The following is a 20974-nucleotide window of genomic DNA, read 5'->3' on the forward strand; positions in this document are numbered from 1 at the left end:
GCCCCCGGACCCTCGGAGCCCAGTCTCCCGGCGCCTCGGAGCCCCCCACCGCCCGGGGGAGCCCCCAAACACCCCGGGGAGCCCCAACACACCCGGAGGAACCCCCCCCACGCCTCGGGCCGCCAGGCCTTCCCCGGCGGGCGGCGCTAGGACCCGGCGAGCCGCGGGCGGTGGCGCCTGCGCGGCGGCGCTGGGCGCCGCGGGGCTGCGCGGAGCGCTGCGGGCGGGGGCGGCCGCGGCCGCCGGGAGCTTCCCGTCAGCGCCCCGCCGGCCCTGGGCAGCGCTGCCCGGCCCCGATGAGGCCCTCGGCGGGGCGAGTGAGCGAGGGGGGAGTCGCTGTGGGGAGGCTCCACCTGCGGCTGCGGCGAGCTCCCGGCTCTGCCCTGCCGTGCCCTGCCCTGCCGTGCCCTGGCCGGCCCGGGGAGGGAGGATGTGGTGAGAGGATGGACGGCGCCGACTGCCTCCGGGGCTCGCCATGGCCAGGGAGGACTCGGTGAGGTGCCTGCGCTGCCTGCTCTACGCCCTCAACCTCCTCTTCTGGGTGAGTGCGGGGCTGCGGGCCCTCGGGAGCCAGCCGCAAGCCAGATTTGGGGTGAGCCTGGCGGGGTGGGGGTCCGGGCACCTGTAGTGCCTGCACGGCTGTGGGAAGGGAAGAACATTCCGCAGCGTGCTGCCTTCCTCGCCGCCTCGGCTCCGGAGCATCCCGGACCCAGCCCAAACTCCGAGCTCCCACAGGTGTCCGAGCGCTGGGCTTACCCCAGCTCATCTCGGGGACCGCATCCTGGCTGGCAGGCGAGGCCTGCGGTGGTTTATGGCTTATGCCGGCTGCTTTCGGCATCTCGGGCAATGCTGGGACCGAGCAGAGTTTATGCTGAACTAAAGACCGAGTCCCATGATTACTGGAAATCAAGTGGAGATCAGAATATGAATGAGACAGAACTGTTAAACAGCATTTGGGACAAGAAGATACTTTTCTTGTATAACGCAAACAGTCTGAGGTTCTGATGAAAGTATGTAGCTTTTATGTTGTATTTGACAGATGAAAAGTAAGTATTTAATTTCTGCAGTATGTAGGACTAACGTCCTTTAATAAGAGACGAGGACATCCTTCAATTTTTTTAAAGGATGCGTAATTATTTAAAACATCATATGTGATTTTCATTGGTATTGTACGAAATCCCCAAACTTGGGTTTTTGTTTTGATTAAGGCAGAGGCTGCCTTGGGTTTAACTGATCTGGGTTCAACTTCATATTTTTAGGCATGTATTGCTAGAGTTGAGAGAACAGACACCCACATGGCTGAAAACAAAACTGTCTCCTGTTTGCGTACTCACTGCTATCCGTTGGGTTCATGATTCCTGCCTTGAGCTGTCCTCATCAGTTTCCATTCATGCCTTGGCTCACCACCTAAAGAAGCTTGTTCTTGTTCCCTTAAGCTTGTTCCCTTTCCCCCCATTCTCAGTGCTTGCCACGTTTTGTCAAATGTATTACTCAGCCTTTTAAGCTGAAGCTGCCATTTAGGTGCTACCTAGGTTGTCCATGAGGTTATGCCCCCGCACTGTGTCAGTTGACCCGTTCTGTGGCAGTGAGGGCCTCGGTGCTGGAGCTGAGTGATTCATTCCTCTTCCTGAGTGACTTTCCTTCTGTAGGAAGCTTGCTCCTTACCTTTGGAGGGAACTTGGTGCTGCTACGTTGTGTCGCAGTTCCTCTCTAGGGAGATCGAGGCTTGTTGCACGTTATAAATTTATGGAGGCTGAGGCAGGATAAGCAAAGAGGCAGTAGGCAGTGAACAGGTGCAAAGGGGAAAACACACCAGAAACAGGTAGAGGTGGAGGTGGGAGATGCATGTAAATGTATTTGTCTGGGAGGGTGTATGTTGTCTCGCTTTGGACATTTAAACGTTTGCCCTCGTTGCTTGAATTTAAGTTCCTTTCCATGTCAGATTGCTCCTTCCAACTTTTCATTGCTATATATATTACTTTTTTTCTGTTGTGGACTGAAGGCATGGAGCTACGGAGCACCTCTGAGCTTGACGGTGGAGTAACAGCAACTACATCAGTAATGTGCTGCTGCTAACTTTGTCCATTCACAATTCGTTTTTTCAAGATTTTGTTTAAAGCATTCATGGCTAGAAACTATTTCTCATTCTTTAGATTTTTTTTCAACCTTTTGAATAGTAGTGTCTCAGATCACCCCTAACTAGGAAGTATGATTTTTTTTTTCCATAATCATAGAGAAATGGCGATCTTTCCAGTGTATAGTGGTATCCCAAGAAGTCCTAGGGAAGAAAATGGTAACTTCGCATGCTCGTGTTCAGAACAAGAATATGAAAAATGTCTGTACTTAATCTTCCTAGCTGAGGGCAGGGCACTGGAAATTACACCCAAGCAGCTAAGTGAAATCTATGTAATGCCAAAGCATGCAAATATGTAATTACATAATAAATGCCAGTATCAGCAGATAACTTGCACCACAGATGTTGTAAAGAATAAAGCTGTCTTTCGTAATGTGCATGAAATTAAAGGTGTTAGAAGTAAAATGAAAAATTGGCCACTCTGCTTGGAGGTGGTTCTTTGCATCTTAGAAAGCAGATGGGTGCAACCGTTTGGCTCGGAATAAAGCAAACAAACAAAATGAGTGTGCCAGAACTGTGTAGTAAGAAATAGGATGAATGGTAGATGGGAAGTATTACAGTTAAATCAGGTTCTTTGGAGGAGTGTGCGTGTTAGAAACCTCTTTCTGCTTCCTATCTGCTCCTGTTCAGATGTGTATTTAACAAATCTGCTACTTGTTGCTTATTGTAGTGAAATGTCCCATGTCTCCTTCTCTACCCAAGTTGAATTTTCTCCAGCTGAGGTCAGTGAGAGTGTTACCAGTGACTTTCCTGGGTCTACGAGCATGACCCTGCTGGCCAAAATTGCCTTGTGGAAAAGCTCCCCTGGCAGCAGGTACTCGCTTGCCAGCACGGGGCTGAGGGCCCTGTTTTCCCCTCGCCATCACTCTTCCTTCCATTTGGAAAGCTTTAGCTTGTCTGTTGCTTATGTTAACACTTACTTTGATAAATACCAGCTCAGATTATGGACTGGATGGCAGGAAGTTTAGATTAGATCGGCACCTGGAAATGTGCAGCCACATTCCTCTGAAGCTGCGAGTATGGTAGGCTCTGCCTTAACAGATAAACACAATGGCAGCATGCTTGAAATAGATGAGAGCAAAGCATGAGTCTGGGGTGTGAAGGGACCTCACTGTTCTGGGAGCATGTGTGTTACTCTCTCCAAGCCTGTTCTGGGAGGGTTTTGCAGTTCTTGCTTCATTCCTTCCAAGGGGATGTTGCCTCCAAACACCTTCAAGGCTGTCATTAATGTGCCAGTTATCAGTCTCCAGCTGAAAACACTGAAGATATCCAAACAGCACGGGTTGACTTTTTAAAATCATGGCTTAATTCGGGGGCCTAACCAGGATGCAGTGATAACCTCTCCTTGTTTCATTCTGGTGCTGTCCAGTGGTCGGTCCAGCAGTGCCTTCTGCAGAGAGGATTGGTTTCTCCTCCAGGCTGGAAGAAGAGACCCTCAGCTCTGCTGACCTCCAACATTTGAAGCCCTGACCAAAACTGAGAGAGCCTGTGGCCTGCCTGGTGCAGGCTGATTTTCCCTCTGGGAAGAGGGAACGCTTAAAGTAATTTTCAAGCGTGTCTCTGTGTGCAACCGTTGCAGCATGTGTATATGGGGATTGCAGCTGTTGTCATTGCCAGCCTGATAAGGGCACACTAGTGCATGTGAAGCCTCTTCAGAAAGTGTTATGCATCACATACAACAAGCTGATGTCTTCATAATTGGGTTGTTGTTTGAGCCTAGAAGCAGAGAAGTGGGAGAACTTCATCAGTCACTGTGCTGTGATACTTGAAGCTTTCCCAGAGTGTTTCTTGTATGTGTACAACTGCACGCTTTGTATTTGGGAAGAGAAGCTTCTTTTACTGGGCTGAGCTAATGAGCTGTGATGGGGAGCAGTCGACAGGGTGATGCACATGTGTGTGAGAGGAAGGAAAGAGGTGTTGTCCAGTACCCTTTTTGTCATTTTTGGCCCAAAGGCTCTTTAGCTGTAAATAATAAATAAGCATTCAACTGAAAAAAAAAAAAAAGGTCTGTCTTCTAAGAGTTCATCCAGTTTTGATAACGGACCAGTGAGTTTACTGCCCTTACTGCTTCTGAGGAATCCAGGCTTTGTGGGAGTCGATGGATTGGTAATTCCAAAGCTGCTACTTGCAGTAGGCAGTTTCTTCTGAGGTGGGAATAAATAGGTTGTCAGTGCTCTAATTATTGTTAATTAAGTGACTGAATGTGGTAATAGATCTGATGATCCTCCCGGAAGCTGTTTCTAAGGTCAATTGAATCATGCAGCTGACTACAAGATGTCTTTTTCAGAGTAACGGGAGTTGCAGTTTTAGGAGCTTCTCTTCCTTCTGGGTTCATAAGGCTTTTTTTGACAGTGCCCTGGACAAGGAGTATCTTTCAGAGTGAAGTCTGCATTTAACATTTGGTATGATTTCTTCTGTCATCCACATGTTTAAATAAGCACCACTTCTTAAAGGAATTCAGACTGAGAGACCCAGCTGGATTTCTGCAGATGTCCCATTTTAGGCTTTGCAACGCTGCTATTTGCAGCGCATTGCTTTCTGGACAGCCTAATAAGAAGAGAGGACCTCCAACAATGCATGATTTGGTGTTTTTTAGTCAAGACTTAGTGATCAACCAAGCAGATTATCTTAGTGGTGCTTGAGAGAAGACATGCTCCTACTGCGTCCTGATTTTCTGGTTTTAGAGGCAATACCAGTCTTTATCTCTGCATAGAATGGGTGTCAGTAGCTGGAGAGATTTAGTTTCGATAGTTCTACAGATAATTTCTGCAGTGTATGAGACTGCAGGGTCTTTCCCTCTGGTAGGGCTTTTCTCTATCGGCGAGCTCCTGATGTCCAGTGTAGCAGCAGTCTTGGGTTTAATACGAGAGTCCTTGTCTGTTTTGACATAAAGCCTCTCTGACACATTTTGGAATATTGCAATTATTCTCCCGTGCTTTGCTGCAACCTCTTGCCTTTAAACTTTCTTTGCAGTTGTGTAAAGTGGAGAGACCTTAGCTTGGTATTACAGGCAGGCTTCAGTCACAGAGCATGGCAAGCCTGTATTAATGGCACAGGCGTAACGCAGCAGGCTGTCCGAGGGCAGTGGCCCTTACGGTTGTGTAAGGAGAGGAAATAGAAAACAGTGCTGAGTGCAGGAAAAATTCAGCGTCCTGACTGCTTATAATAAGAGAGGATTAAACGAAGCAACTGCTCTGAGAGGCATGGACCTGTTTTACTTCTGGCAGCTCAGCCGTGCATTCCTTTTAAAAAATTACAAATAGCCAAAATCGGTGAACTGGGCAATGCTACTAAATACGAGTAACAGCAGCACAATTATTCTGTCAATTTTCTCCTTTTTCTCTCTTTTTTTTTTTTTTTTTAAGGCTCCTTTCCTTTAAAGGCTCCTTTTCCTTTAAAAAAAAAAAAAAAAGCAAAATAATAGCTGACATTCAGGAAAAAAGTCTGTATTAACTTTCTTTGCCTTGACAAAACTGCCAGCTTGTTTTTTTCTTTTTCCCTGCTCTGATGAGCATGTGTGGAAAACAGAAAGAAGGAGCAGCTGCTGTTGTGTCCCTTACAACAGAGAATGACCATGCCGTAGTGGCTTGGGCAAATCACGGCTGTAAGTCACAGATGGCTGTGTCTTAGGTGGTGAACGTATCTTACCAGATGATTCAGTGTCACTGGATGTTCAAGCAGTCAGAGATGTTGCCACATCCTTCACCTTGTGGGGTTTATCTGCCTGGGTTTATGCTGTTTCTGTTGAATGATGCCTGTGCTTTCCTTCGCTGCAGCTCTTAGCATGTAGCAGCACCATCTAATCAGGCCATGTGATTGCAGCCAATAAGCCTTCCTTGCAGACTCTGTAAATTGTTTTACCTCTATCTTGAATTTGTGCTTGTGAACAAGAAATCAGGGAAAATGAAAGTGGAGCAAGCTTCCAGTCAATTTTCCCTTTGTTATGAATATATTGAACACTTGTACCGTCTAGTTTTGGTTATGTGTTCCACCTGAGAAAATACAGTGAGGGAATATTTGCCTTGCACAAAGAAGCCCTAAGAATGATTGGAAGCAGCAGTATTGAGTTTCTTTCTTTTTCCAACCTCAAGTATATCCTTTTTCCAACCCCAAATGTATGTGTTCAATCTTGTAATTACTTTTACCTCATTTTTTTTACATCTGCTGTAACACAACGAAGAAATCAGTCATCCTCCCTTCCTTGGAACCGGAGTCTGAGTAGCAGTCGTGTTTCTGCTGCCATCCAACTTCCACTCATGCCAGTGGCATTTGAAGATACTTGGAGTGAATAGAGTCAGGGTCAAATTCTTGAAGAATGTAAGTGGCTAATAATATCCATAGAAACGAGCACTGCCTGGCTGGCTACCTGTAGCAGTGTAAGTGTGGGGTTCGTGCTAGGCTAATGCAGTCTGTTTTTAGAGACTGCACTGTAGATGTTGGTAACTGAAACCTGATTTTCTTAGCATTCTTGTGTAAAGAATAAGCCGTCTTTGAAGCCATGCAAGAATAACTCTAGCTTCTGTCAGAATATGGTGTCTTTTAATGGTGCTCAGCAGAGCAAGCTGCAGGAGGAATTTTAAAGGACCAGAAATACTTTTAAGACTGGTCTTTGAGAAAACTTTTTGGTGTCTTTGGGCTGTGTTATTTATATAACATCGTTAGATTCAGGGAGTGCACAAAAGCCTGCCTCAGAGTCAAGGTTCTTTTTAAGCTGCTGTACAGATATAATTCAGAGGAGAGTCAAGTGCTATCTCTGGGGACATGGACATCTAGAAAGGCCACTAACAAATTTGAAGAGATAAATATATATAGAGATAATTATTTAATCTACTTTTTTTTCCTTTTTTTTTTTTTTTTCTCAGCTACCATCTTAGCCTTTCTGTCTGGGGGAAAGGCTGTAAGGAACGTGTCTGAAGCAGGGTATAGTAAAGTGGGTGAGCGAGTGAAAGGTAAGGAACGCAGAGAGGGGAGATATATTTTGATGGTCCAAGTGGGTTTCTGAAGGCCATAAATCATAACAAAGCAAAGCAGAGTTCAGCTATTAGTCAACTTTGTATCTACCTCTGCATAACGTTTCACCATACATGTCTTCGTAGCTGTTGAGGCTCGTTCCTCCTGGTGCGTTGACAGTAAATTGGCAAAGCAGTCTCAACAATACAGTCCTGAAAAAGAGAGTGGCTTGATGTGATGGCGGAAAGGAAAAAATAAACGCAAACTTCACCCTAATGTTAGAAATGACATTAATATGTTTCTTAGCTGGCATTCAGGAGTTAATGAAACCACATCCATTTGGGGGAAATCCTCAGCCTTAATTGTGTGGAACTCATTGTATTTACCTTGAGGATGAAGACACAAAACCATGCTGTCTAAATCTGAGTCAGTAGCTAAGGGAAAGAAAATGCTTCAAACCAGATGCTCCACCTGACTTGCAGGTACTTGCATTTATTCTTTAATTCACATCTTTCTGTAGACAGTAGCTACCTGATTATTTATGAATCCCCAGACACTGTTTCTGTACCTTAATGATCTGCCATTATCTTGAGTATGTGGTGGGCACGAGATGAGGGTCATACATGTAGGTTTAATACCGATTTTTTGGTATTGTATCAGTTTATATCAGTTCATATAGTTTATATCTTATATCCATTTACATAGTTTCTCTTATATCAGTTTTCTGGTTGTATACACCAGGTTTAAAAAACCATTTGCCATCTGTGGGCCTAAGAGAGATTGCCTACTATCCATAAACAAAACCAAGCACTTGTGGAAACAAAATTAAAAGTATGTTGTGTGTATGTGAAGCGTATCATCTTGGCGGTGGTGTGTGACTTGTGGTATGGATCTGGGCATTTGGGCTCTGTGCATTGCTACAAATTACCCACGATCAGCAGTGGGTGCCTTTGCCTTCCCAAAGGCAAAAGCTCTCTGCAATGGTATGGTTACTTGCCCATTTTGAGGGAGGAACACCACAAATCTTGTCCTAATGAAAGGTGCCGTGAATATATAGTCACCGAGAGGGTGGATACAGAGATAGGTTCACTTTCTTATCCCTCTTTGCCCTTTATGTGCAGAAATTTGTACCTGGGTCTGGCTTATGGAAGAACCTGCTATTAGATTAATTGTACTGAAACCTGTTTGCATATTTGGGTTCTTACTCCACAGTTCTTCATGCTGCAGTGCTGTAGGATCCTTGTACAGTCAGTTGCTGGAAAACTTGCTTGGTTTCCTTGGGAGAGTGACCCGTTAGCAGGCTGTCAGTGCTCCGGCAGTTGCCTGATTGCAAAGTGTGCAAGTTCCAGCCCATGCCAAGCACGGATCAGGTTGTTAATCACAGCTGCAGCTGTGCAAGCAAACCTGGATTCAAAGTGCAAATAAGTACATGCTTCAGCTGTTTGCAAGTGGGAGGGGACCAATACATAACCCTGTGCAGGAACCTTAGCTAAAACTAAATGTTGGCATACCCTTAAAATAAAAGGTGCATTAGTGGGGATGAGGAGATATTTCCTTTTTTATAGGCCATGCTTCTTTCTGTAAACACTTGAAGGCTTTTGCCAGGTAATACAGAGAAACAAGACCTCTTGACCCTTTCTCCCCCACCCTTACACCCCTCCCTCCCTCTCTCCCCCAAAAATGGAACCGTTTGTTTGTCCAGGGATCTGAGTCATCTGTGTTTGTTCAATGATCTGAATATTGAACTTAATTGTGAAAATGCTGTGAAAACATTGCAACATGTTCTGTTCATGACCTTGTAGTGATTCCTCCCTGCCTGCTCTGGGTAAGTCACAGCTCAGGTTACTCAAATCAATTCTAACTGGAAAAAAATCTGAAGAGTTACTTCTTTATGAAAATTGAAAGACTTATTCTGTTGAATGTTGCCATATATTGGAAGTAGTTTCCTTGGAGCAAGGAAGTTGCTTTGTAGTGCTACTGCTCAGCATCTTACGCAGAACCCAGAGCTTGGCCTGAAGTTGTTTACTTAATCTGTTTTGCTCAAAAGAACTGTGTGTAATTTTTAATATGGAAGATAATTTTAGCCTTTTAACCAATTTAATAATATATGAAAAAAACAACCCACCTGCTGTCAAATGAGCAGAGTAAGTTTCATGGTTAAAATTGAGGTGCTTGAATTAGAGCAGGATGACAAGGAAATAAAAAGTCATGCATGGCAATGCATCTTATGCCCTCAAAGACTAGAATTCATGTTCGTTTATTAATTAAGAATGCAGATTTATTTTCCAGTTCAGGTGTAGCTTCAAAGATACTAAGAGTAGGACAGTCACAATAATGACTTAAAGTACATACTGAAGGAATAAAATGTATTTTCCTGCATAGCTTATGTAAAAGAGTTTCAGAGATAATTTAAACTACACTTGGAAATGACCATTCCTAGTATTTTGAGTTCATTGTTGGAGACTTTATTTCCAGTTGTCTGAGGAAAGTTTTAGTAGCTTTAAAAACTTGATGCTATAAACTAGTTTGGAAGTGCAGTATATTACCGTGTGATCTGCATATTGCACATATATAAAAAATAATTTACTACCTTTGTTTAATCGGGGTGAAAATATATTTAAAAGCGAGTATGACAGCAGACAATTTCATAAAGCCTTCGGTGTCGTGTTGATAGCTATATAACATATTGTGATGGTTTGGAATGAAATCCATAGTGACTTGTGCAGCCAGCTGCAACAAATAAAAATGTTTTACTGCCTACTAGTGTGTTATGTTTACAGCACAGCAGACTGGCTGTCATCAGAGAAGCTTGGATGAAAACTTTTTGATTAAATGATGTAACTGCTAATGTGGTGCAAATTATTTTGGTGGTTTTCTCATAAACTCATGTCCTTTTGTCTGACTGCTCGGTATGGCTTTCTGACTGGTCGGGATTTTGCATCTAAATCAGTTATGAAGCAACTGCCAGTTTTTAAGGCCACCTTTTGTTCTGCTTCAAAATGAGCCAATGAAAACTGTAACGAGGACCTGGCCTCTGCCCATTGCAACGCTGTTTTCAAGGAGCAGAGAATTACGGTGTCAGCTGGTGATTGCTGGGAGGTTTGGGTGCACACCAAGGTTTCTGGGGAGATTGTTGTTGCTCCTGCACATGGGCTGAGCTGCCTTGCTGATGGCCTTGTGTTTGCTGTGTTGCCAGCTGAAGATCCTCCTCCTGTGGCCTGTGTTACAAAGCGGTAGGTGCCTTGAGCCTCCTGATTTCAGGTGGTGCTTGGGGATGCTTGACATTGTTACAGAACTGTGCAGAAGCACTTTGAGTCACAAAGAAGGAGGCTGTAGGATTTGGGTGTGTTGTACTCCTGTTGTGATTCCCCTGTGGCTGGAGCAGGAGAGCCATCAAGGTGATTGATGGGTATGAGCTAATGTTTGATAATCTTTTGTCTCTAAACTAAACATCAACCTCAGTCATTAATGCAGGGCAGGCTGTTGCAAGCACATCTTTCATCCTGCATGGTGTTCCTGCCCAGAGGCTGATTTCTGCTGATCAGAAGGGATATCACTCTTTTTTTCCCAGCGCTACCTTTTTATGTAGCTATGAGCTACTAAGCACTTGCTGGGTTATATGCCATAAAATATGCCTTTTATAATCAGCCTATTGTTGAATTGCTTTTTTGTATTCTCATGGTCTACTCTTCTGTATGCCTCCTTATTAAATAAGGGGTTTTTGAATATTTGCATGTTCTCTTTCTGAGCCGTGTCTTTATGCCACCCCAATTTGACAATGCTACAGACTTTCATCGATGTGAATCCAACATGTCTAAGAAGTCTGCCTTTCAGGTTATTCAGATAATAATTCACTTTGCACCTTACTTTGAAGTAGGTCCAATGATGCTTCTCATGGATAGTGTCTGTGTGTCAGAAGGGTGTTGCTCAGGAAAGTGTCTGTGTAGCAGCATGGTAAGGCATTGTGCTTGTATGGTTTCTGAGTGATGCTGAGCTAGCTGTTGTGTTGATGCCATGGAGGCATTGCAAGCAGAGCAGAAGGCAGTAACTGCTGAAGAAGTTAATTGTGCCGAGGGCATTCAGAGCACAGGATAGGTGAGCAGGTGAGCTATAGCTTGGTTCTCACTGTGGTTTCAGGGAGGGATTTTCTTGCATATAATTTATATCCAAGAAGAAACAGTTGTAATTGGCTAATAGCTATTTACCCTGAATGAGAACAACCAGGGAGACCTAAATGGCTAAATGCTTTTTGAATGAAGTACGGAAGCTTTCATATAGACCTTGTCCTCGTGGGTTGAAATAGCATTCATGCGGTTACATTATTGGCGAAGGTTATGTTCTCTGGGTGAAGGGAAATGGCCCTTTTCTTCCAGTTGCTGTTTGTGGTGAATGAAACCAGTCCCGTTCCATGATACTTCCACGAAGCATTTCTCTAGAAGTCATGTAGCCATGTGGGCCATTGCTTTGAGATGTATCTGCCTAGACTTCCTCCTCAGTGTTGTGAGATGAACAGAAGTCTCATAAACATTGAAAGGTAGATTTTATGTAGGGAAGTATACAAATCTACATAGAGAGAACTCAGCTTTTAGGAAGACAGAAGTGAAAGTTCTCTCAGTTCATGATTTGCCTTTGTAGGCAGGTCCTTTCTTCTAGCAGACTGAATGGTTGTCTCAGTGGTGGGAAACCGCTTGTTTCTTTTGGTCTCTAGGAACTCCTTTCTGTCCCCTCTGTGTTTTAGCAGCTTGCTCCTTGATCTTTCTGTCTCTGAATGACCTGCAGGCTCCAAGCTCCTTGTGGTGACTTTTTTGGCTCCCTGATCCTTACCTTCTCTGAAGAAGGGTCTTCCACCTTTTGGCAAGGAATCTACCACCCTCGTTGCCTTATGGGAATGTAATGCTGCACACAGAAGGCAGAGAGAAGAATGTGGGCTGTGAGTCCCTAGCAGAGAATGGGGACTAGGTGGTCTACCAGTCTCAAGTAGAAGAAAATATTATTTAGCAAGTGAAATCTTTTTTTTTTTTTTTTTTTTTTTTTTTTTTCCCGGTGTAGTTTTTGTAGTAGGGACCATCTGGCTCTTATTAAAAGCTGCTGAGGAGTGTGGTTTTGAAGGACTTCTCACTACTGAACACCACTGCTGTAAAGCAAAGTACCAAATTTATTTCTTCTTCAAGTATCTTACTATAAATTAAACAATGGAAGTGCAAGCTAACGCTTTCTGTGTATGTATCAGCAGACCTTGTGGGAAGGGTTAAAAATGTTTTCTGTTAATTTTTGACCATAAGGAAATGTGCTACATACCTGAAGCCTTCCTTACCTCTCTTTGTGTTACAAACATGATTTTTATTGCTTGTATAACATTTGCCTGCTGCTTTCTTCCAAGAAGATTTGCAAGAGACAAGTCGTTGTCTAGGAGTTGAGCTGGGAGGAAATGCCCATTGTCCTTCCTCCTGCAGCATCCTGCGTTATCAATTAAACAGAATAGAAAATGCTTTTCACTCCTACTGTTTCACCAACCACAGTAGCTCCCACAAAGCTTAAATGACGTGGTCCCTGACACACATGCATGCAGTAGGTTTGTAGCATGTGCAAGCTATTGTGGCTGTGCTTGTTGCACCCCAAGCAGCCAGCGTTCTCATTGGCACCACCCAACCCAAGGCAGCGCCTGTACTTGGTGCATCAGTTGTGAAAAGCGGGATGAAGCAGTGGGGTGGCCACTGGGACTTCCCATGATACCCTAAAGGCAGAACTGGCCTGCTGTGAGCATGCTGCAGGCAAACACAAAGTGTTGGAAGGAGCCAGTAAGGACACAGAGGAACTTCTCTGATGCATTAGATTCGAGCCAGTAGTTCTTTGTGATAGCTTTAAGGAAATGTGCCAGGGAAGGTTGGCACCTCACATTGGTTTTAGAAGCAGTTAACATAATGGTGGGTTTTCCTAGCATCCACCTATACGATTCTTAGGTCTCCATCTCTCAGCAAGGCAGTGGTGGTTCTGAGATCCTGAGCCTGCCAGGTTCAGCCCCTGAACTGCAATTTAGACTTGTGTCAGTGGGAGAGGGATCTTTGTCCAAATTCTCTGGGTGTAATAGACCAGCTGAATTCTTCAAAATGGCTTGAGAAGTACGATGCCACTGGGTGGTAAAAACTCAGCTCCACCAAGGCGGTGGCTGTTCTGGGTGGGCTCCATCTCTGGGGTTTTATTTTCTGTAGGAGCAGTACTGGTGAATGCGTAGTGGCTTTGTCTCTCAAGTGCATGGCAGCTAGACATCCAACACTCGAGTGGCCCAGGCTTTATAATCTAAGTCAAAAGAAGTGAACTTTGTCATTTTGCAGTTCAGGCAACTGAGGCTTCATAGCATGACTTTACTTGAATGAGAGAATCAGATTCTTCTAAATTTAACCACAAGATTTATCTTGTCTCCTATCAGTGCCATTGTATCCTGTATGTGGCTTCAGATGATTCTTTACTGGCTGTGCACCTGAAGGTGGCTTCATGATCTCATATGAACAGGTGGATGTCATCTCTGAGCCCTGAAAGAGTCACTGGTTTTAGCAGCATAAATTGCCCCTCTTGTTTCTATGGTACCTTGTGCAGCTGTGGGACTTAGGTCAGCATTGGCATCACTCCATGGGGTGGAAGAGAAGGTATTCCAGGCATTAATTATCCGCTCTGAAAGAGAAGATAATTGTTACTGGCTGCCTAAATACTTGGGCAACAAACCAACTCTGAGCATATAGAAGCACGATTCTGGGGACAGTCTGCTGTTCAGATAAATGATTACATGACAGATGTTATTAATCTTGTACTTAAACTATGAATGATCTTGCAGTTTTTTTACATGTGTGATAAATAACTTCATCTTTTCTTTTTAGTTGATGTCCATCAGTGTTTTAGGTGTTTCTGCTTGGATGAGAGACTACCTGAATAATGTTCTCACTTTAACTGCAGAAACAAGGTAAAGCTCTCCTTAAACCTCATAATCTGTGTAGGTGAATGATTGCAGTGTACATTGTTTCTTCTGTATAGCAGCTTTCCTAATTAGGATTTATAGAATTAAGAAGCCTTCAGTTAAGGTAATTATTGTTTTGATGAAAGGTGTATTCTTACAGCCATTATTGGCATCAGTTGAAATTCGAGATAAGGGAGATACAAATTTAATCTTGTTTTATTCCTCTTGACAGGGATCAATTTTTGGCCAATTGCCAACGTGTAACCATATTGTATTTCTGTACAGTTTTGAATATTTTTAGTTTCTATTTAGTCCAGAGATTTAAGAATGTTGTTATTTGTGTTCCTGCAGTGTTTATGAGCCCTGTTTATGGAACAGGGCCTCACTGTGCTACACGCTGTGCAAGTGTAGGACAGGCACTTTGCCTTTGTCCCAAAGAGGTTTCAGACTTCGCTTTCCTTACCTCCTGGTACCTGATTACAGCATTTGACTAAAAACACATTGAAGAGATTTCTCTGAAACTCGTAAGGTACTGGAAATAACACATCTGCTAATCTACCCTTTTTGTTTTAGTGCCTATATTATGTTTTTCCACTGTATAATTTTTGTGTGATTATGTTATTTTGATTGTGGTTCTGATTGGTTTCAGGGTGGAAGAGGCTGTCATTTTGACTTACTTTCCTGTGGTCCATCCAGTCATGATTGCAGTCTGCTGTTTCCTTATCCTAGTTGGAATGTTGGGCTACTGTGGAACAGTGAAAAGAAATCTGTTGCTCCTTGTCTGGGTACGTTTCATAACCTCTAACAACAGCTAACTTATGCTTCACTTCAACAATGTAAGAAAAGTTTTAATCCTCTGGCGCTAGATAAATACTGATTATTTTTTATTACCATGTTGAGTTATGGTATCAGTGAGGAATTGTAATTGCTAAGCACACAGTAGGAAAAAAATTACTGCTTAGACTGCATTATGCTATGACCGAAAGACAAACAGTGTTTCATTTTTAAAAATCTACTTCATTTAGTAAAGGAGTTCCTGAAGAGAAAAATAACTCAAACTCTTAAGTACTAATAATTACAGGAACATGAGTTGGAGTGGTCTGAAATAAACCCTTGTGCTAACCTTCTGATTCGTGAGTGTTCAATAGCTGGATAACCCAGTCTGGATAACCCAGACTTATAACTGATTGTAGGAATAAAGCAAAGTAACAGCATTTCTAGCTGATGAAATTTGTTTGAGAACGCATTCAGAAACTTTACATTATTTTACATGGATGTGGAGTTTTGCACTTGCATTTAGTTGTAAGTGAGTTTAAACATAAATTTTAAGTAGTCAGCTTTTTTTCCTTTGGAGGCTACGTAACTGAGCCAAGAGCAGCTGAAAACCAGTAGCCACTCCTGCGCAAGGCTTTATATAAAATTTAGCTACAGGCTTTGACTGTAAAAGGAGTTAAATGCCTTTTAATTCATCTAGAAGTCAGGGAGTTTGAGGATAGGCAACCCTTGTTCAAGAAACCCTTGAACAAATTTCAAATATTTAGATTTTAAAAATATTAACAACAAATATTTAGACCTTCGGCAGCGCTGAAATCAAGGATGTCGTGTACCTGCATGCCTCTAAGAAATCTAAGTGGTAGAGCTCTCTTTGCAGAGCTGGTCTTTGTATTTTAGTGCAAGGATTAGTGGAATTCCAAGTAGTGTGTACATGTAAGCAATGGACGTGAGAGAGGTATATTAGATTTGGCTAATGTTTTTTTATGGGAGAATGTGGACTGGTAAAGTCCTTCAGCTCTTGAGGATATCTTGGAGTCTTGTAAATGTAGAATTGGCTTCTTGCTGTTGTTTTTTTTCTACTGAATTGTATGTTGGGTTCTTCCAAAATGTGTACAGTTGTACTTTTCTAATGGTTTAAGGCGAAAGTACACGATGCCTGTACCTCAAAAATATTATACAAAATGACCCCCAAAAAAACAAAGTGAGAAGTTGTCTGAGATTTATGCAACCATTGCTTTTATCCAATTGGAAATACTCAGGAAACAATCAGGAAACTGTACTGGGGTTTTGCATTAATTTTTTTTTTTTTTTTCCTTTGAGAAAATTGGGGTAAGCTTTATTTGAGATTTCAAACAGGAGGTATGTATCACAAGTGTCCCTTAATTGCAAGATGGCAAACACTGCTTCTCCTTTTGGATATTAAGCATCTAGTACAATATTAAGATTATTGTTTCAAAATTATATAATTAGGAAAAATTATCATTTAATTATGAAAGATTTCTAATGCAATAGTCATGCATATTATATTTCTAGGTCTTGCAAATCAGTGAGAACAAGTTCTCTGACACGTTACTTAGTTATAAGCACTTGCATAAAACTAACAATTTTATGTAATTTCATACTATGTAATTATCAAGTAATCTTACATATTTTGTATAGGGCCATTCATATATTTTTGTTTTATATAGATAATGAAAGTACTAAAAGATGGTAAACTTCATTAAGCTCTTATTTCTTCTGGTAAGGTTGTAAGATTATTTTCATTGTGTGTTTTATGGTGGTGATAACTTTTAATGGGAATTAAAATTAATTAAAAGGCAAAAGCAACTACATAGGCCAATGTTATTTAGCATATGAAAAAAATGTTTTTGCTATAAAACTTTCAAAAAATCATAACTAATTACAAAGGAACAATAAGAAAGAAGTTAAAACTGATGTTTGCCTTCAGTTTATTTAAGCTGCCTGTGGAAAGAAGTCAGTTATGGCTTTTACAGCCATCTGGAAATAAATTATTCGAAGTGTGTTTAGGCAGTCAAATCACACTATATCAAAACAAGACATTTCTGTCATTTACCTTGCACTATTTCATTCTCAGGAGCCTTAGAATTTGTTCTTGCTAGTGAAGCTGATAAGCAAAACTAAGCTATCTTAAGTATGTTGTTGTTTTTGATTAATTGCTAATACAATCTTGTTACACTGCACGAGTATGCAGACAAAAGTCAATGCTTCATTCATCAGACTAATCAGAAAAGTGACTGATCTACAAAATGAGCTTTTGTAAAACCAGATGACCTAAAACAAAAGAATCTTCATGTAAAACATTAACAACCTCTTCGATCATGGTTTTAATCTTCTTTTTGAAGTCCACAGCAGCCATAATGACAGCAAGCAAAGATACTTGGATCCAAATCATGATGTTCCTGACAGCATACTAATTGCTAGTGCTAATGTGGTTAATTGAATTGGATTCTTGTAAAAATCTAATAAAGCATAAGGACTGTAAAATGTATATATCAGTCTGTTACATATTTTTCATTCAACGGAATACTGTATCTAGTTTCCAAATTTTATCTTGCAATTAAATGTTTGAAACTTTTCCAGCTTCATGTGAGGCATAAATATAAATTGAATTAATGTTGATTCTGCCTTATAGTAAGAAAGTAGAACACCTCAGTATTCTGAGGTGTATGCTCTGGATTGTTTGTAGAACCAGCAATTTTAAACTACAAACATTTAACTTTAATTGTTTTAGGAATATATAGCCCTGAGGACTAGTGGTATAAATAACCCAGGGTGTATACTGTGAGTGTCTGTAATGTCTTTTTTTTTTTTTTTGTTCTGCAAATGACCAACATCCTAACTTAGAAATGAATATTTCAGGTGCTGAAGATCTCTTCAAAATTATTGTGAGGTTGTCTCGCTGCATTTTGCAGCATTGACAGTTCAAGTATTAGGACAAATCCTCTAAGATGGGTAGGTTTGATTATTGTTCATATGATAAATGACTGTTTTATTCCATCATAGCATTTCATACTCCAGATATCTGCAGCTTACTCTACTAGTATTGTAGAACAAACTTTAACAAACTAAAACCAACCAAACAAAAAAAAACCACACCACAAACAAACAAAAATACTTTTTTGTGTGTGTGTGCTTGTGTGAGGATTTATAAAAAGAAAATAGATGTGATCTTAGGAACATCTGGTCATCTTGATTTAGAACTATAACATACAGCTTATGTATTTCATAGCCCTTGGGATTTAAATAAAGTTAACTACAGCTATAGAGTTAACCATAGGGAGAGGCTGCCAGGGGGATGTTGTGTTGCATGTTGCGTGAGGCTTTGACTTGTGGCTTTTGCTTTGTGTTCTGCTGCAGCTAGGGTCACATCTCATAAATGGTCTGGCCTCTTTCCAGATGCCATTTCCATTGTATATCAGATATGTACTCAAAAGACTTCACTAAAAGCACATTGTTCACTTGTAGGCCTGTTCTACCACTTGTGATGTGTGTCCTATTTCAGGGGAGACTACCTGACAGGTTCCTGAAATACATGCAAAGGGGGAACAGATTATCTTCTGAGACTGTGATTTCTCAAGATTGCAACATGCTTGGAATGACTTCCGTGAGAATTCTAGCCAAGCACTCCTTCTGTTTTTAATGTAAGGTGAACAATAGCAACAAGTTTAGTTAGAATTCAGCTTGATTCTGTTCTAAACATTTAAGAGATTAAAAAAAAAAAAAAAAAGCACATCTGGATGTTAGTGTGCTTTTGTTCTGTAAGTGTTCTATTTACTAAGTTTATATGGTTGCGATGCCTACCAATATACAAGCATAACATGAATTCCTCAGTACTTCCATTTTCTTCTAGTTTGATTCACTTAAAAATGAGTCTCATGCTTTAAGTCAAATGAAATTCTTCTACTGTGTTTTCTAAAAATCTGCATTGAGAGGGTTTTTCAGAGGCACAGAAGAAATTCCTTACCTTTTGTATCTAGAAAATTGCTTTTAGAAAGGATACCATTTCTAATATAAGACCATATTGCCCAAGTAAGTTTTAAGTTTACAGTAACTTTCTTCTAAAGAGAAAGCTGTTGCTGTTTATCAGGAAAATTCAGTGCATCTAGCACAGTGCAAAATTATACTAAGTTAAATAATTCCAGTGGTTCCATCTGTATGTTTAAAAATGATCGAACCAAAGCGTCAGAGGTAGATGTTTTTTAATATTAACCACAAAAATAACCTCTTCTATAGAGAAACTTTTGTTGCATACTGGAGCCTTATTTTCTTCTTTCCTGTTAACATTTATAGTAAACTTTCCTCAAGAGTTTTCTAGTTTACTGATAGGAATACTTTACAAAACCAGAAACACTTCTGACTTAGATTCCTGTTGTCACCAGTGTGTTAACTGAACTGTAATTGTAATTCAGTGAATCTTCCTTTGCTCAGCTTGGCCCAGGAGGGCAGCTTTATTCTCATTGTTCCAGCCATGCAATATAGTTGCACCCAATATTTTTGTCTATTAAGGGGTTGGTTTGTTGCTGATTCAGTGGTAGGCTAGTCGGTGAGAGTGTTAGCAAAATGTGCAGTAGCACTTTGTAGTGAGGAGTTGAGGAAAAATGGGTTACTCATGGTTGGAAGTTTGGGAATGAGATGGAGACCCAGGCTTATTTTTTATTTAGAGAATTGGGCTGTGATGCCAGCCTGAAATGGAAGATCTGGACCTCTTCATGTCAGTGTATTGACTTTGTAAACAGTCCAAGGATGACAAGCTGGAGTCCAGGTTTTGTGGTTCTTGTTATGGTTTTTCCAAAAATTATTTAACTTAAAAAAAAAAAAAAAAAGAAAAAAAGAAGGAGAGAAAAAAAAATAACTATTCTTTTACCTTTTGTCTTCTGAAGCTGTACATGTTTTGGATTGTTTTTAAGCTCTGCTATGTACATAGCCTAACTTCATTGAAAAAGCAATGAAAACAACAAAACCAAGTTGTGCACATATTCTCTGAGAATAGTAACCTTAAGGGTGTGTAAATTTTATGAAGTTTTTGTTTCATTTAAACAGCAAGAGGAAACTCTGTTGCTTGACAAAAACCTCTTCATGAAAATCCCACTGGAAAATATTTTCCTGGCTGGAGTTGTATTGCAAATTCTGGCATTTATTGCTATGACTTTTCTGTAATTATAGCATTCAAACGTATCTGGCTGTGCTTTCTCAAAAGGAAAAACTGTTAGGAATATTTGGTCAATAGGGCAAGTTTTCGTACTGATTTTCATCATAAAATTGTCAGAGAAATAAATATTGTTGAGAGCTAAATATTCTTAGACCCCTGTTGGTGTGTGGTCAAACTGTTAATTCAGTTGTGGCAGAACTGGGTTGCAGATTGGAACTTGACAGGCTGAATTGTCTACTAAACAAGTTGAAACACAACCAGATAAAGCATCAAAATTATTTACTTACCAGAAGTATCTCATCATTTGGAGCAGATGATCTCGGAGGTCTTCCCCAACCTTAATGATTCTATGATTATTAAACTACTAAGCATCGAAAGGGAAGAAATATCTGACAAACATACTTACCCCATCCCATGAAGTTTATCCCATGCAGTTTAGAATTAGACAGACTAGAGTTCTTATTTTTTGCATTTTGTGCCTCTTTCATCAGCATCTCTTCATATAAAGATGGTGTGACTGGGAGGAAAACATATTCATAAGACAGGTTAGCCTGCCTTTGTGAAAGATAATTTAAGTCATTTAAGAAAGATGGATTTAAGTCAGTTGATAATACTGTAGTACAGATTAGATGAGAAGCCAGTACTGTGCTAAAACCCAAGTTCAGATGGTCAGTAAGTAAGAGGCTGGACACGTGGCTTGCATATCTAAAAGTTGCTTGTTTGACATTCCATTTCTAAGATAAAATACGCTTAAAGTTTACCAATGTTAATTATCTCCCAGTAAATTCAGATATGAGTAATTTTCTGAAGAAAATAAATACAGGACTTCTTTTTTTGTTGTTGTTTTGTTTTACATATTTCTAATTTTCAGTCTGAAGCTGAGCTGCATGCGATGTCTTATAATGTATAACCATCTTTTTGTCTTGAGACTGGATAGAGGGTAAGCTTCTTTCCTGTTCAGAACAGGATTTTAAAGGTACAAATAAATGGTTAGATT

At 41.0% G+C, this 20974-nt stretch overlaps 1 protein-coding gene across 2 annotated transcripts in view; it reads left to right on the forward strand.

The window, feature by feature from the left end:
• Positions 1–243: 243 nt before the first annotated feature.
• The window catches only part of TSPAN12 (tetraspanin 12), a 46922-nt gene continuing 26191 nt past the window's right edge, over positions 244–20974 (forward strand). Inside the window, exons 1-3 of one of the 2 annotated variants that reach the window (XM_032189711.1) lie at positions 244–541; positions 13957–14039; positions 14683–14818. In XM_032189711.1, coding sequence (XP_032045602.1) covers positions 476–541; positions 13957–14039; positions 14683–14818 — 285 coding nt within the window. In that variant the 5' untranslated portion in view covers positions 244–475. The remainder of the gene's footprint in view (positions 542–13956; positions 14040–14682; positions 14819–20974) is intronic. The other variant, XM_032189720.1, reaches the window with a different exon arrangement.

Source organism: Aythya fuligula, chromosome 1, assembly GCF_009819795.1.
Source record: "Aythya fuligula isolate bAytFul2 chromosome 1, bAytFul2.pri, whole genome shotgun sequence".
NCBI classification, from domain to species: domain Eukaryota; kingdom Metazoa; phylum Chordata; class Aves; order Anseriformes; family Anatidae; genus Aythya; species Aythya fuligula.